The 16,853-nt window shown below is 41.0% G+C and overlaps 1 protein-coding gene across 8 annotated transcripts in view; it reads left to right on the top strand.

The window, feature by feature from the left end:
* Positions 1–16,853, top strand: part of DIS3L2 (DIS3 like 3'-5' exoribonuclease 2) — a 286,215-nt gene that overhangs the window by 138,001 nt on the left and 131,361 nt on the right. For all 8 annotated transcript variants that reach the window (XM_073359152.2, XM_073359149.2, XM_073359151.2 and 5 more), the window contains one exon: positions 2,037–2,116. In XM_073359152.2, coding sequence (XP_073215253.1) covers positions 2,037–2,116 — 80 coding nt within the window. The remainder of the gene's footprint in view (positions 1–2,036; positions 2,117–16,853) is intronic.

Below are 16,853 nucleotides of genomic sequence, written 5' to 3' on the forward strand. Positions count from 1 at the left end.
ACCATGTGCTTCTCAGCTGTGCATCTCCTACTGGGAGTAGCATCAGTGAACTGAGACTTACTGATTTGAAGAGAGAAACTGGCCAAAAAGGAGATAGCTACGAGAATCAGTCTCTGTCCCTCAGCAGCCTCACTTTCTCAGCGTGGGGTATGTGGGGTTTGCGCTCATTCTTAAGATTATACTGGGAAGAAAACTATGCTATAGCACCCACCCCACCGCATGCCCCAGAACGGTCTGCAGTTGGATCCCTGCCCCAGTCCATGTGCATTACAGGAAGTTTGCCGTAGTTCGTTCAGCCCCTACTGAAGGGGGCCCTTGACGTAGGAATTTAAAATGATTCATTTGTTGGGCATTCAAGCCCTAGGCTTCAGCTTACAGCTCGCTTGTGTACTCTGCCAAACTGCTCTTTAATATGTAATGGTTCTTGAAGTCAGACGCTGTGTTCTGTCTTATCTCTCTTGGAACAAACCTGCTGCCTACCTAGATTTATTTCCCATTTCTGGTATTTTTATAATTCCACTACTATTGATATATGACTCTGTCTATCGACAGAAGGTATTATACAGATTCTGTATAGTAGTTGTAAGCTCTTTGAGACAGGGACTGCACCTTCTAATGTGTCTGTATGACACCTACCTCAGTGGGTCTCCAGTCTTAACTGAGGCCTCTGAGTGCTAAAAAATTGATTAGCTAATTCTAGTTAGCTGACCTAGCATCCACTTCCTTCTCTAACTTTCTCCGAGGTTCACGCTGATTCAAATCTTTTTCAGAGCCCATTTTTCCTAGAGATGCACACTAGTCTCGCTATAGCATGTATGACTGCATAAACCACTTTACAGTACAGTATCTGTTCACTTGACTAAGGACTGAACTGAGACCAAACAAACAGTGTCACTTGATTTCACTCTGTGATCTTTCAGCTTGGGTCTTAAACGTTTTGCAGACTCCATTTTGCTCTAACTTTGTCCATGGCATTAGAGAGGATGTGGCATCTGGCTTTATTCAGGACTTAACAACAGAGATGAAGGTTATTCATGTTCAATTTAGTTTTACTAGCTGGTGACAATCTCCTTTTACTCAACTCGGGTGCAGTACTTAAAGAAATACAGGTTCCCAGCATGCTGAGAATTCAGAGCACTTACATATGCTGTGTTTGGAATATATCTGCAGATTTGTATGTTCTACAGGCAACATACAGCTTTGCCAGTGGGCTCCTGAAAGCTCCAGGATTTTATGTGGAGACTAGTCTGTTTCCATCAACTTTTCATAATTCCATTATGGCCATCGAGTCTTTCATTTTTATTCCCACTTGCTCTGTACTTTCTGTTAACAAATAGCTAAGGAAAACCTTCAAAATTCTACTAGCCCCAGGAGAATTAAATACCATTCTTTTTTATTATTATTCGTGAGAAGTAGAGTACATGAGCAGATTTGTGTCAGGGCTAGTCAATTTTGAAAGGCTGGATATGTTCAAGTGCTGCGAGCTCCTCCATTCACGTACCCTCACTCTCTTCCGTCCCTGCCAAATACTTGGAATGTCTCCTGCTCCATTGTACTCCCTGTCTTCAGATGACTTACTCCAGTATCAAGTCACGATGCCAAAGTTCGCTATTTGTAAACACTGTTTAAAAAAAAGTAATGTATAAAATTGTCATAGTTTTGTGTCCTACTTTGTCAAAAAGGAGTTGGGGCAGGAAGGACTTTTCACCCCCATGGAAGTCAGCAGAACTTTGCGGTATGGATTGTGTACTTTTGTGGAAGAAAATTGATAATTAGATGGGAAAGCTGTAAAACAAACAGTTCCAAGGGGGGAAAATGTCACACAAGTCAGCATCCTCTAATTGTTCCATTATTCCAAATGCCTTTTTCTGAGGGATGCTGGATTTCTGAAGGTGGAGAAACAATTAGATTGGAAGATGTGATATGTTTCAATGGCTTTACTCCTGAAAACTTCACTGTTGGCTGGGCTTTTCTGGTGGGCTGCGTGTCTGGTGCAAAACAAAAAAAGATGTTAAGTTCCCTTTTTTCGTTGATAGGAAAGAATGTATCTTCACCATTGATCCATCAACTGCCAGGGACCTTGATGATGCCTTGTCCTGCAAACAACTTCCTGATGGTATGACATGTATCTTACAAAATACTCTCCCAGTGTTTATTTTTAGCATTTGGCACACACATTCATGTTTAATTTTCCATGCAGATCTGTTCTTCTTAAATGTGAGTAGAGTATTAAAGAAGTTTTATTTTCTTCTTTTAATTGCCCTCAAAGCAGAACTCTTTAAACTGTATTCTTAACTCTTGGCATGGGTATATACGGAACCAACATGACTGTCATAATAAGAGATGTAACTTCATCTGAGTTGTATCTGTCTTCGGTCGTCGTGGGAGTTATATCTGCCTGCCTCATTTGGGTTTTAAGTTTTAGTAGAACTGCATGATCTGGGATACGCTGTACCTGGATAAAAGAACATGACACCTTTTTCAAGGTCCTTCTTGGCTGAAATTCCCTCTTGGTATTTAGTGCGGGAAAACTTGTAATACTTATATGAGCAGTTTGTACCTCTTGAACTTGCATTTCACTTTTGCCTTTTAAGTTTTCTGTTTTGCCTAGTCTCGACTTGAAACTATTATACGGTAGAACCTCAGAGTCGCGAGCACCAGAGTTACTAAGTGACCAGTCAACCACACGCTTCATTTGGAACCGGAAGTAAACAATCAGGCAGCAGCAGAGATGGAAAAAAAAAAAAGAAAAGGAAATACAGTACAGTACTGTGTTAAATGTAAACTACTAAAAAAATAAAGGGAAAGCAGCATTTTTCTTCTGCATAGTAAAGTTTTGAAAGCTGTATTAAGTCAATGTTCAGTTGTAAACTTTTGAAAGAACAACCATCATGTCTTGTTCAGAGTTCCACACATTTCAGAGTTACGTACAACCTCCATTCCCGAGGTGTTCGTAACTCTGAGGTTCTCCTGTACAGTAAACCTGCAGAACAAAACGTTCCATTTGCCAAATCCTGCAGATTTGAATTTTAGAGCTTTCCATTTGAATACCTGCACTGCCAGACAAGTAGCGGGTGGACTTGAGAGAGTTCTGTTTAATTCAGAAAAGCTTCCGTAGTGCATTTGATTTAGAAATATGGCATGATGATCACATTCATACTAATGCAGATAATAAAGTCTCTATATTGTTTCTTTGAGATCATCTGATGTGATCATCCTGTGATGATTCACAGTAACGAAGGTTAGAGACATGATTCCAAAAAAGGTTGTTGGCAGTTGTGTCTCCCATGAAGGTTTTTTGTTTGCTTTTGAGTAGCACAGCCAATAAATTCTCCTGTCATTCAGACCAAGGTACAGTGTATTATAACAGGGCAATAAAACAGAGATACAAGATCACAGATGAAAGGAAATGTGAGGCCAGTAAAATTATTTTTAATTATATTGTATGCTAGCAGTTCTGAAGCAAAGTTAAATAACAATATTGTCTTACTACCAGTCTGCACAAAACACAAGCAGATTTTTTAAATAATCTTCAAAAAGTCCAGACTCTCTTCTGTTAACACTATTGCTTCATTGTCTTTGGAACCATCTGTAAATTTATAGTGAAACTGCAAATTTCAGTCCATTCAGAACTAAAATGTGGAACTCTGAGCACTTTTGTATTGAGACTGTATTGATCAGATTTGTAAGGATTTTAAAAGCAACTGCTCCATTGAGCCATTCAATGTAATAGCTCCTGGTTTACATGTTTGCATATTTCCCTCATCCATAAGATGTTCAGGAGAGGCATTTAAGGGGAATATCTACCTAGACTGGAATTTCTTCTTCTCAGGGAAAGTCCGCAGATCCATTCCAACGGATCTTGTACCTGCTTGCAGCTTGGTACATGACCCATCAGTCACGTCAGGCTGGGAGTGGCCCTACTATTGAGGATGGATAAGGAACTGATTAAAGGGGATACTACAGTGGTTCAGATTTGGTGGAGTTCCTCAGGGATCGGTCTTGGAACCAATCTTATTTAGATAGCTCTGCTTCCAGTGCAGCATGTCTGGTCTGGGCAGGCACAACAGCTGGCTACGCAGGAAACGGATGGGACCAGGAGAGTGGTGTTTACAGCCCAAGCTCCATGAGTAGAGTAGGGGGGTGGGTCCCCTATCCATCAGTGGACCTATTTGCATCCAGGATCCAGTGAAATTACTGATGTCTTATTCCAGATGAAGAAAACAGTAGGCCACAGCTTCAGTCATGCTCTGTCTTCCATGGCCAAAAGCTGATTGTTTCTTTCAGTTCACAGTGTTCTCCAGTACAATCACATTTTTAAAAAATCAGAATCGAGGAAGGTGGCCTCACATTGTCCAAGGTGGTCTCAGTTCTTGTAGCCAATATAGGTGGCCACCACTGCTCAGTGCAGTGCCCAGAGAAATTAAATTTAGCTACATGATATTTAAGAGGGACCTATTAAATTAGGGGATTTGGATGTGTTTTTAACACATCTGTATTCCACAGGTGGCATCCTCAAGGGGCCGGGCTATAGGTAAGGCCTAGTGCTAAATCATGATCATGGGTATTTACAGTCAAGGCAAACAACATATATATACTTATATATATGCTTATTGTTATTGAAGGTCTTACAGTAAAGTCTTAATATGAGCCTAAATCAGACTCTAAAATCCAAGTGGTAGCTATTTCCAGCTCACCAGAGACACCAAGCAGGAGCCAGATTGTCCTCTAATCCAGACATAAGCTTTCTAAGAGCTGCCTCGCTTTTCAACTGTACGTCAATGAGAGCTCCACTTTGGGAGCTAACTCTTGTACAGCGTGCCCAGACGAAGCACCCCTTTGATTCCTTGTCAGGAGTGCCCTGAGAATTTCTCTCTTTAAGGGATTTCATCCTGGTTGCAATTACTTGAGCAAGTGTCTTTTTCAGTTGTGCAAGTCTTATCCGGGAACAGCAGACCTGTCTCTCGCATGAGGGCAAAGTTTTGCTGAGAGTTAACGCCGCTTTTGTTCCAAAAATAAACCTGATTATAAGAAATTTTTTTTCATCTTTTTTTGTCCATATGTGAAAAAATTTAAAAACACATCTGGCATATTCTTGATGTCAGGAGAGCTCTAAAAATCACTATTGAATGCAGAACCCAATTCAGAAAATCTCTCTGGTGGTCTGTATCACCCATCATAAATAATAATTAAAAAAAAAAAAAAAACACTTGCCAAGACTTTGGTTATTGGATGGCTAAATTGATGCTTTCTAAGGCTAGAAGCCCTCTCTCCCCTTGAACATTTGGGTTAATTTATTCAGAGCCATGAAAGCTTCCCAGCCTGAAGGATCTTATGCAACATACAAAGGGAGACATAGGGTTGTAAGTTTCACAACTGAAACCTGCAGACTTGATTAGTTCCTGTCAGTGGAGGGAGACTTCTGTGTACTATGCTCACTCAGTAATTAATATATATGATTCATCTATTTCTGCGGGAGAGCCCACAGATCCATTACAATGAGAGATGCCCTCAGGGGAGGAGACAAAGAATGAATGAGGAGATTTTTGTAAATGCATATTTACTGCAGAATCTCATGGCAAAATTAGGCAACAGTTGGGAGCTTTTCTAGGATGTATGTCAGGAAATGCACTAGTTCAGTTCTGGGATCATCTTATGTTGGAAGCTGCCTTTGATTAACTGTCATGCTCCTCATTAATGATACCAAGAAACACAGAGGTAAACATACTGTTCACCTCGATATATGTTTATTTTTAAAACAATCTGCCCCAATAGTTCTAAAGTTGTTACACAAATCATTTTATTTCCATACTATACTTCGTTTAGATGGTTGACAACACTTACAGAGTAGGAGACAAATCTGAATTGCAGTTAGAGCTCTGTGAATGATGTAGAAAATGTTCAGTGAATAACTGAGTTCTTAAACAAATTCATTTTCTTTGTATTTGTAGTCTCTTTGCTGGCTGCCAGTAATCTCATTCACTAGGCTATGTGCAGAAAGCATCAATGTGTATCAGAACAATTAAGTTCAAGCAAATATTGCAGAATGTTCATGGAAAGCAAACGTTGAACTTACAGTCATCAAAATTTTCACCAGAAAAGAGAACCTAAGAGTGATTTTCATCCAGTCATGGAACAGAAGCATAGCATGTGACTAATATGTCCAGTAAAACTGCTCAAATTTCAAATATTCGCCGTGCTGTTTGTGGGAATTATATGTAGACATTGTCAGGCAGATTTCCATGAACATATCACAGTCAGGTCAGTTGCACGTGTTTTTTGGCTACTTGCTAGTGGAAACAGTTGATACTTGACAAATTTAAAGGCAAACAATTTCCTCCTCCGAAATTCCATGGACTGTGGTAGGAAATAATTAGCGGAAGAGTATCAGTATATTTTAGGGTATGCTGCTAGTGGGTTGTCTATTCTCTATGTGCATTTTGTGACTCCAATTTTGAAGTGATGTTGTTGACCATGTTTGCAGAGCTGCTGTGTAACATCCCTACTAGAACCCACTAAATCACATTACCTGCATCATTTCACATGGTGATTGAAAACCACCTCAGGTCCAGTGGAACTTCTTCCCCTCTCCTCAGCTCCATGTTGTTTTACAAAATGTAGTTGTTGTTGTTACTGAGAGAAAAATTCCTTAACTTAAGGCTGAATCAGAGCAGAATGTATCTAAACGTATTGTCACCATGGTTCCCCCTTGGTCTTCTCCCCATGACATTGGTGGGCTGTATTTTGGAGCAGGGGGTCCCACATAGACACATTCACCAGATCTCCTGGGTTTTATCTTAGTAACCTTTCCAAGTTCTGTCCGTCCCTTTCCATCCTCTCTGCAAACCTCTTTCCAGGTCTGTCATCTCATCCCTTGACTTCCTCCTCTTTCGCCTTCCTGACACCGAAGCCTCCCATCTAGTGCCTGCCAGACTCAGATGTGTAATTGCAGCCGTACTCACCCTTCCGTAACACCCCTTCCCTGGCTCCCAATGGCCTCTCCAATCAAGCTTGTGTCACTTGTACTTGCCGTCACTGCCCTCCATATCTTCTTAGTCTCCCTTCTCCTGTCTTCTTTTGCCTCCCTTCATGCAGCTTTTTTTGGATGATCCATTCCTCATCCCCACTTCTGTGATATCTTTTATCCTGTCCTCTATTCCTGAACTGCCCTTCTTCCTTATGAACTGTAGTGACTTATGGGTTGAATAAATCATTTAAAACCCCTTGTAACCCTCAATACATGTTCACTAACATCTTAAGTGGCCAGACGTTCATCTTGTCTTTTAGTCCTTGTTGTTTGCCTGTAACCTGCACTGCAAACTCTTTGGGGCAGGAGCTTAGTTTTCATTTTGTGAAGTGTCTTGGCACTTCTGTACTGCTTTATAAGACCTAAATAATAATACTCTGGTCTCCCTTTTATCCAGCTTTGTCTCTCCTAGCTACTTGGTAGCTTTTGCTTAAATCTTCCCTGAGCTGGCAATACAATAATAGATCTTTCAACTACTCCATTTGGATCCTATAGCACACCAAGCAGCAACCTTCTTGGAGTAACGTGCTTAGAATAAACACTAAAATCCTGAATGGTGTTGGAACAAAAGTTATATTCTTTAAGTGTGGCACTTTCTTCCTTCCTTTTGGGAAAGGTGTTTAAGAGAAACAGACACCTGATGTGGATTGGAGAGAAAATGATGGAAACCACACATCAGTACGTGAGTCTAATGCAAAACAGCCATACATTGCAATTTACGTAGGAAAAGGTTTTTGCAGGAGTCAAATTAAAAAAAAAAAAATCCCACTTTGACATGTAAGCAGTGGGATTTTGGGGAACAGGCAAGCAGTTTTTCCTTGGGTATCTGATGTGATTAGTTAACACAACTCAATGTTACCAGCTGATTAACCCAGTGGTTTCTTGTTTGGGAACTGAACTCTGTTATTTCACTGGGAAAGTGAAAGAGACATGTTACAATGATTAGAAACAGGTACATTTCCCTGGGTTTCCACTGAGTGCTTGTGGTTACAAATTCTTTGCAATATGCCGTGTATATTCAGGTCTGTCTCAAATACAGATGTCTACTGTGTGTGTTCCCGTGTAATACTAGATAGATTGCACTTTTCATAGAGTATTTTACATACTTGTTGTTTTAAATGAAAATGTCGGTTGTTCCTACATTAGCAGGCATCACCTCTAATTTTTCAAGGCTAGAGTGGAATGGAATCATGGAGAGCTAGATTGTGTCACCCTTCAAATCCTTGAGACTCCCCATGTTGTAAGGTACTGTTTGGTAGGAATAAGGGTATTGCAACCTGGGCCCAAATAAATGGTGGTTCAAGAGAAAATATACTGTTCCCAATACAGTAGAACCTCAGCGTTATGATCATCTCAGAAATGGCAGTTGTACGTAAGGCTGAAACGTGTATAACTCTGAACAAAACATTATGGTGGTTCTTTCAGAAGTTTACTACTGAACATTGACTTACTACAGCTTTGAAACTTCACTATGCAGAAGAAAAATTCTGCTTTTAACCATCTTAGTTTAAATGAAACAGGCACAGAAAGAGTTTCCTTACCTTGTCAAATCTTTTTAAACGTCCCCTTTATTTTTTTTTAGTAGTTTACGTTTAACACAATACAGTACTGTATTTGCTCCCCTGGTCTCTGCTGCTGCCTGATTGTGTACTTCCGGTTCCAAAGGAGGTGTGTGGTTGACCGGTCAGTTTTTAACTCTGGTGTTCGTAACTCTGAGGTTCTACTGTACCTGGATAGTTTTGGTAGAGAAGCACAGGATGGAAGCTAATAGAGAATGGAAATACGGCCTGTTTTGGGGTAGCAGTTCTTAGACTCTAACTATAATTTTGTTGCTTGCATTTATTTAAAAGCAAGTTTTCATGAAGATGAAGGGAAAGCTTAAATTGTTGAACATGTGCACGATTCACTACAAGAAATCCTTCTATAGATTGCATGACAACGTTGCATGGTGCTTTGGCTGTTTAAAAAAGACTCTGTTTCTATTCCAGAAGGCTTAAAATTCTAATATGGACAATGTGAATTAGAGAGCATGCGTACAGTACTTGCACTTGGTTACGCAAGCAGCAGCATAGCCATTTAATAATGGTCATTTTGTTTGTTCTTGCCATGAGAATGAGCTCTCCAATCAAAGTTACAACCTGGATCTGGGTAAATAACTTAATAAATTCAGGACATGGGACAAGTCCCAAAGGTTTAGGGGTACAGACTTTCATGTACCAGTGGATCTTCTTATCCATTTATGGGTATGGGGTAAAAAATAAGCTTCAATTAAATAGTCAAGAAAACACCAAAAAGCAAGTATTGAAGTCTATGCAGTTCAGGAGTCTAGTAATTGGATAAAGGGCCTCAGAGTGCTTTTTGTATACTCCTTTTGGAGACATCCTACCTGGGATTTCCATTCTTTGCAAAGGGCCTTGAAGGCCAGATGCCTGAAGTGTCCATGAAGAAAAACTTCAAATCATCGGCAGCGCACAGGAAAATCTAGTGGAAATGGGGCTTTGTCAGTGAACAGATGGGAACATCAGTACCTATTGTCATAAACTGGTTTAGAAGCAACCGATGCCCTAGTGACCAAAGGGCTCCTGCAATGCTGTGCTTGCCTGTCTCAGGAATGTGACATGGTATCACAGGCAGCTGGTTCAAAATTCAGCAGCAAGACTTGTCACAGAAGTTGAAAGTTCACAGGACATCCCCAGTGCTTCAAAGGTGTACACTGCTTTCCTGTTAAAGAACTGCACTTCATGCATTCTCCGTACCCCAGGAATGACTGCTGCTCATCGAGAGCTTTCCATCTGCCTCTCAGAACTTGCCCTTCAGAGCTGGGAAATGTTGTGGAATTCGTTCTTAGCGGAGATTTTAAATGTCAAGTCTGCCCCTAGTATTTAAATCTAAACTTAAATGATTTGGCTTAAGATTTTTGGCATATAAAACCAGGGCTTTCTAATGCATTGTTTGTAAAGTGCCAGGAGAAGCCTTGTTATGAAGGTATACTACAAACTTAGTTTTGCAGTATAAAAGGTGGCTTTTAAACCCTATTGTGGAGTGGTTTTAGAACATTGGATCTTTAATTTATTAGCTGCTGTAGACAAAGACCGTATGTGGTTCTATGACAGACCTTCTTACAACATTTAATTTACTGATGGATGGAGTTAGTCTCCTCCTCATAATTCTCAAACTATTTGAAGAACTGGTGATACATCCATGGAAATTCTGGAAAATGTTCCACTTAGAAGCACTTTAGCGCCAATCTCATATTTCTGCTTTTCATCTTCACTTGTTCTTTATTGCTAAGGCTGTGTCATGAGAACATCTACTTCTGTTTTTATCCCCACCTGAAGCCAATTGTAATCCTGTTTGTAAAACTGCAGTCACTTCCACGGTGGTGCTCAGTTGATGTCAGAGGGCTAAATAACCTCAGGGTTAGCGCAGAAGGACTCTAAAATGCAAGTACTTTTGTCATGCAAGTGATCTTAGAGATAAATAGAAGAGGTCGGGCTGTGCTGCAGAAATCCGTGCTGGATTTGTGTGACTACACATGCCTTTTGTTGCTATGGTGTTATAAACGCCTTTATGCCAAATCATTTAAGTTTAGATACCAGTACAACTGCATCCACACTAAGGAACTGTTACTGTTTTAACTTCATCAGTTTCTAAACTGCTATAGTTAAAGCGATACACAAGCTGTGTATAAATCAACCATTAGTGACCAATGCTGTGGATGCACAAGGAGGAAGGGAATACAGTTCTCACTCTTCGAGCAATATTGAAGTAACCGGAATAAAAAGGGGTATGAAAAAAGCCTTTTAATCACTGAAGTGAGCATAGATGAGTGTGAATGAACACAGTACACCCAAGGACCAGCTCTGTTGAATTACGAGGGACTGTTTTCATGCAGGCATTTTTCAGAGTAAACCAGCCCTGTAAGAGCAAAGCAAGCAGGAGTTATTCACAGGTTGGTGTTCGGTGCCCTCACTAATCACACTGGTGATATTTAAAAAATGTTAATTTATAGCTTATTTTTCTCCCTTTTCTGTGCAATCCTCTTGGAACGTCCTGGTTCTCAGAAGAGATTCTTGAATGCATTGTTCCATGCATTGCTCATGTCATTGGCTGTCCTGATACATTCTCACATATTTTCAGAAAAACAGGAAGTATAAAGACTTTCGAAGTGGGAGAAAACAACATTTTAAGATTACACATCTTTCTTTGCTGGTTCCCTACCCATCCTTTGTTTGTCTTGTCTGTTTAGTTTTGTAAGCTCTTTGGGGCAGAGACTACCTGCTTGTTGCTAGCTCATGATTGTATTGTGCATCTGGCAATATTTGTTTAAAGCCCCAGCTCCTGGATTTGTGTGACTAAGTGAGAATCTCAGTTTTTAGTTTTTTAAAATAAGTTTCTAGCCCTCATAGATGCAAAGCAAAAAAAAAAGGTTGCAAACATGAATCCTGAAGGCTATGATGCCAGAAAACAAAACTAACGTAAAATTATTTGTAAAAACCTTTTATTTTTAAGATTTTCAAATCTCATGATTTTGAGGGCTTGATTAATGAATTTTGAATGCTTGAGGTTGGAAATATTGCTCTCTCTTACTATGGGTATGTACAGTGCCTAGCAGATTTGGGACCCAGTCTCAGCTGAGGCCTCTTGATGCTACCGTAGTAAAAATAATGAATAATTAATCATCTTGTAGAATTGTGGAGAGAAGCTCACGTGTCTTGAAGACTTCAGCAAGGCTATTACTGAAAGGAGAGGTCTCTTTATGGGATGGAAGCAGGAGAGTTGTACCTATCATGGCAGGTGCTGGGGAGCCTTTCTAACTCTGATCTACGTTCGAGAGGTTTGGAATGGAACCTCCCCTGAAGCTGACACCTGCTGAGAAGCTTGTTGGCACATGGCACCACATCTGTATCTTTGCCATGTAGTGTTGTACACTATGTATGCATAGTCAGTTCTTGTCTCTTTTCAGAGAAACTCCCTACCCCTCAGCTCTGCGGTTTCCAGAAATGAAGATATAGGAGATCTTTTTAGAAAGTACTTTCAAGACGATGATTGTGTGAAAAGGCTAACTTAGCTCCACCCTTACTCATCCACTAACCCAAGACATGGGATTGTTTTTATTGCCAAAAGTTTTTCTTCAAGTTTTATGTCAAAGGAGCTGATAACAGGAGGGTTTAGTGAGAGAGGAAAAATATTAATGACTGAAAATATGTGTAGTTGTACTTCAGAAGGCTGGACCAGCATCATGTACCATTAAAAGGTTTAGAGTTTCTTGGTAAACAAGGCAATAGGTTCATGCCAAGTTGCAATGTGGTTTCAGAAACCAAAATGGCCACAGGGCATGCAAGTAAGGTTTAAGCATTTTCCTCTCATTATTTTAAAATAAATGAAATAAAACACATCTTTTGTTTGAACAATAGCTTTGTGTTCTGGGGTAGAAAAGTGACCTCAGCTGACAAATAAAAGCTATTCCTTTTGTCTTTGAGCTTGAAAGCAGTCTAAATAAAAAGAACAGGAGTACTTGTGGCACCTTAGAGACTAACAAATTTATTAGAGCATAAGCTTTCATGCGCTACAGCCCACTTCATCGGATGCATAGAATGAAACATATAGTAAGAAGATATATATATATATATACACACACACATACAGAGAAGGTGGAAGTTGCCATGCAAACTGTAAGAGGCTAATTAATTAAGATGAGCTATTATCAGCAGGAGAAAAAAACTTTTGTAGTGATAATCAAGATGGCCCATTTAGACAGTTGACAAGAAGGTGTGAGGATACTTAACATAGGGAAATAGATTCAATACGTGTAATGACCCAGCCACTCCCAGTCTCTATTCAAACCCAAGTTAATGGTATCTGGTTTGCATGTTAATTCAAACTCAGCAGTTTCTTGTTGGAGTCTGTTTTTAAAGCTTTTCTGTTGCAAAATTGCCACCCTTAAATCTTTTACTGAGTGGCCAGAGAGGTTGAAATGTTCTCCTACTGGTTTTTGTATGTTATGATTCCTGATGTCAGATTTTTGTCCATTTATTCTTTTGCGTAGAGACTGTCCGGTATGGCCAATGTACATGACAGAGGGGCATTGCTGGCACATGATGGCATATATCACATTGGTAGATGTGCAGGTGAACAAGCCCCTGATGGAGTGGCTGATGTGATTAGGTCCTATGAATAAATATGTGGACACAGTTGGCATCGGGCTTTGTTGCAAGGATAGGTTCCTGGGTTAGTGGTTGTGGTGTGTGGTTGCTGGAGAGTATTTGCTTCAGGTTGGGGGGCTGTCTATAAGTGAGGACTGGTCTGTCTCCCAAGAGCTGTGAGAATGAGGGATCATTTTTCAGGATAGGTTGTAAATCTTTGATGATGCACTGGAGAAGTTTTAGTTGGAGGTTGAAGGTGACAGCTAGTGGTGGTCTGTTATTTTCTTTTGTTGGGCCTGTCCTATAGTAGGTGACTTCTGGGTACTCTTCTGGCTCTGTCAGTCTCAATAGAGATCTTGTAGGTGTTTGTCTTTGTCTGAGGGATTGGAGCAAATGCAGTAGTACAGCTTGGCTGTAGACAATGGATCGTGTGGTGTGTCCTGGATGGAAAGCTGGAGGCATGTAGGTAAGTATAGCGGTCAGTACATTTCTGGTATAGGGTGGTGGTTATGTGACCATCGCTTATTAGCACCGTAGTGTCCAGGAATTGGATCTCTTGTGTGGACTGGTCCAGGCTGAGGTTGATGGTGGGATGGAAATTGTTGAAATCATGGTGGAATTCCTCAAGGGCTTCTTTTCCATGGGTCCAGATGATGAAGATGTCATCAATGTAGTGCAAGTAGAATAGGGGTATTAGGGAACAAGAGCTACGGAAGCGTTGTAGCCCACAAAAGCTTATGCTCTAATAAATTTGTTAGTCTCTAAGGTGCCACAAGTACCTTTTTGCGGATACAGACTTAACATGGCTGCTACTCTGAAACCGGCCTAAATAACTTATTCTGTGGTGGGCAGTTTTTTACAACTGCTTTTCTTCCACCATATATCCAAGCCAGGCACTTGAGTGTGTATGAAACTTGGAGGTACCCATATAATCCTCGTTTGCTCTTCTTTGGTGACCATAGGCTACCGTGATGGTCTTGCTGCTGCCTAAAATAAGTAAATGTGTCACCAGTCCTAACGCATCTTGTTGCATCCATTGCGTGAGGATTCCCTGAGGCAGGCACTTCATGGTAATAGTGCATGTTAAAGCACCATGAATGCCCCTGGTGCTAGAGACGTTTAGTGATAACGAGTGCCAGTCATTTTCCCATGACTCAGTGCAATACTCAGGCACTTGCCCGAGCCACCCCCCATGCCACTGTGGTCACACCGCAATTCTTAGCGCGCTACCTTGAGCAGAGCTAGCATGTGTCTGTCTGCTCGCACGTGGATGCGTCCTCCCAGGGCTGCGTAGATGTACCTTAAGTGCTATCCACCTGATGCCATATAACCCAGAGGTAGGATTTGTATTGGGTACTATTTTTACTGATACCAAGTCCTCCCGGTCCCCCTACCTCTATTTGTTCCATCCACCTGTTGCATCTTGTCCTTGTTCTAGAATGGGAGCTCTCTTTGTGGCAGGGACTGTCTTTTACTTCTCTAAAAAGAAAAGGAGTACTTGTGGCACCTTAGAGACTAACCAGTCTCTAAGGTGCCACAAGTACTCCTTTTCTTTTTGCGAATACAGACTAACACGGCTGTTACTCTGAAACCTTTTACTTCTCTGTGCAGCACCTACCACAATGAGACCCTAATCCTTGCTTGGGGCCCCTACGCTTCTGTAGTTTTGACAGTAAGCAAACAACCATTAGTCTTGTGTCTTTGTTTCAGCCATACTCTTGTATTACATTTTCAGATGAACAGTGACAGAAGTTCTTAAGTCACCTTTTCTCCTGAACATGGTGGTGGTGGAGGAGGGGTAGAAACCGTGAGGAAGTGTACAAATTCTAAGGAATTGTCTTCTGCCACCTTATCTTCTTGATGTTTTGTTTTGAGTTTCGTGGCCATTAAATGTTTGCTTTTTCCTATACATTGTATGCCAAAACCTGTGTGATGTTAACTTGCTTGGTCGCCTTCTCTGAATATGAATATACTACCAGGGTGTTGTCTTACTTGCTGTTCCCATAAATAGAAACTTCAGCTTTCAAAGTCCTAGAACAAACACTTGACACACATCGCTGTGTTGGCAGTTCTTGCTGAGCACTTGCAGATTGAAAGAGCCTTTTCTCTTCTCTCCCCTCCTCCCCTCTTTAATCCTTTTTTCAATAATGAAGGGAAAAAACGTTCTTCAGACAGTTTTTGTTCAAGAAAGTGAGATCATCAGCAAAGAAGTCAAAACCAAGAGCTGGCTCTTACCTCTCCTGCGAGGTGACAAATGTAAATCGTTCACATTTGATGTCAGCATCTGATCAGCTTTGCATCCATACAACATCTGGGAGTGGGCTCAAATAAATTAGATTTTCAAATCAAAGAGTGAGCCCTCTATAAAACCAGTTAGAGCTGCGTGAAGCATTGTTGTTAGCTCTGTCATTTGTTAAACTTCAGTATGAGATCACACACTGTATTGTGGGAACTTGTAGATGGCGCAAGTCCATTATTTGTGTCTTATCCATCCGCTAAATTGTTGTTAAACTAGGAGTGAATTGTGTTGCTTGAAAAGCTTTGCTGTCATTCTGCAAGGTGAGAAACAGGATTGTTTTTCAGTTGCAGCATTTCTATGATTGCATGTAATCAGTGTGATGACCACAGCTACTGTTAATCTTGCAAAATATGTTAGCCTAAAGGAAGCTTTGCTGGGTGAGAGCAAGTCATTTGATCTGTTTCTACTTTGTAGAGCTCTGAATGGAAACGCCTCTTTGTTGGTGGGTCTTGCAATGCAGTTGCTGGATTTCAAGCAGTTCCTCTTTCTCCCTCCAATGTACGTGACATAGTCTATATTCTCCAATCCATAGCATCTAGTAACCTAAATTTTGTCCAGCCCTAATCCCCCAATGCCAAAATGGCATTGTCAGAATGGGACTGAAGAATCTAGTTTTATCTCTGTTAAAGCTGATTAGTTTTAGATGAGATAAAACCATGAGGTCCTGACTGCTCTTGGCCATCAAAGATCCCATGGCACTTTTCACTGAATTAGGTGTTAGCTTTCAGCTCTTGCTTAGGGTATGTCTACACTACGAAATTAGGTCGAATTTATAGAAGTCGGTTTTTTTGAAATCAGTTTTATATATTCGAGTGTGTGTGTCCCCACAGAAAATGCTCTAAGTGCATTAAGTGCATTAACTCGGCAGAGCGCTTCCACAGTACCGAGGCAAGCGTCGACTTCTGGAGCGTTGCACTGTGGGTAGCTATCCCACAGTTCCCGCAGTCTCCGCTGCCCATTGGAATTCTGGGTTGATATCCCAATGCCTGATGGGGCTAAAACATTGTCGCGGGTGGTTCTGGGTACATATCGTCAGGACCCCGTTCCCACCCTCCCTCCCCCCGTGAAAGCAAGGGCAGACAATCATTTCGCGCCTTTTTTGTCTGCTGCCAGCCAAAGATGTAAAAGATAGATGGAGTGGGTCAGAACAAGAAATAGACCAGATTTGTTTTGTACTCATTTTCCTCCTCCCCTGTCTAGATCACACTGCAGTCAGTCACAGAGAAGGCGCAGCGAGGTTAATCTAGCCATGTATCAATCAGAGGCCAGACTAACCTCCTTGTTCCAATAACAACGATAACTTTGGTGCACCATTTCTTATTGGAACCCTCCGTGCAGTCCTGCCTGAAATACTCCTTGATGTACAGGCACACCCTTTGTT

This window comes from Lepidochelys kempii, chromosome 9 (genome assembly GCF_965140285.1).
Source record: "Lepidochelys kempii isolate rLepKem1 chromosome 9, rLepKem1.hap1, whole genome shotgun sequence".
NCBI lineage: Eukaryota > Metazoa > Chordata > Testudines > Cheloniidae > Lepidochelys > Lepidochelys kempii.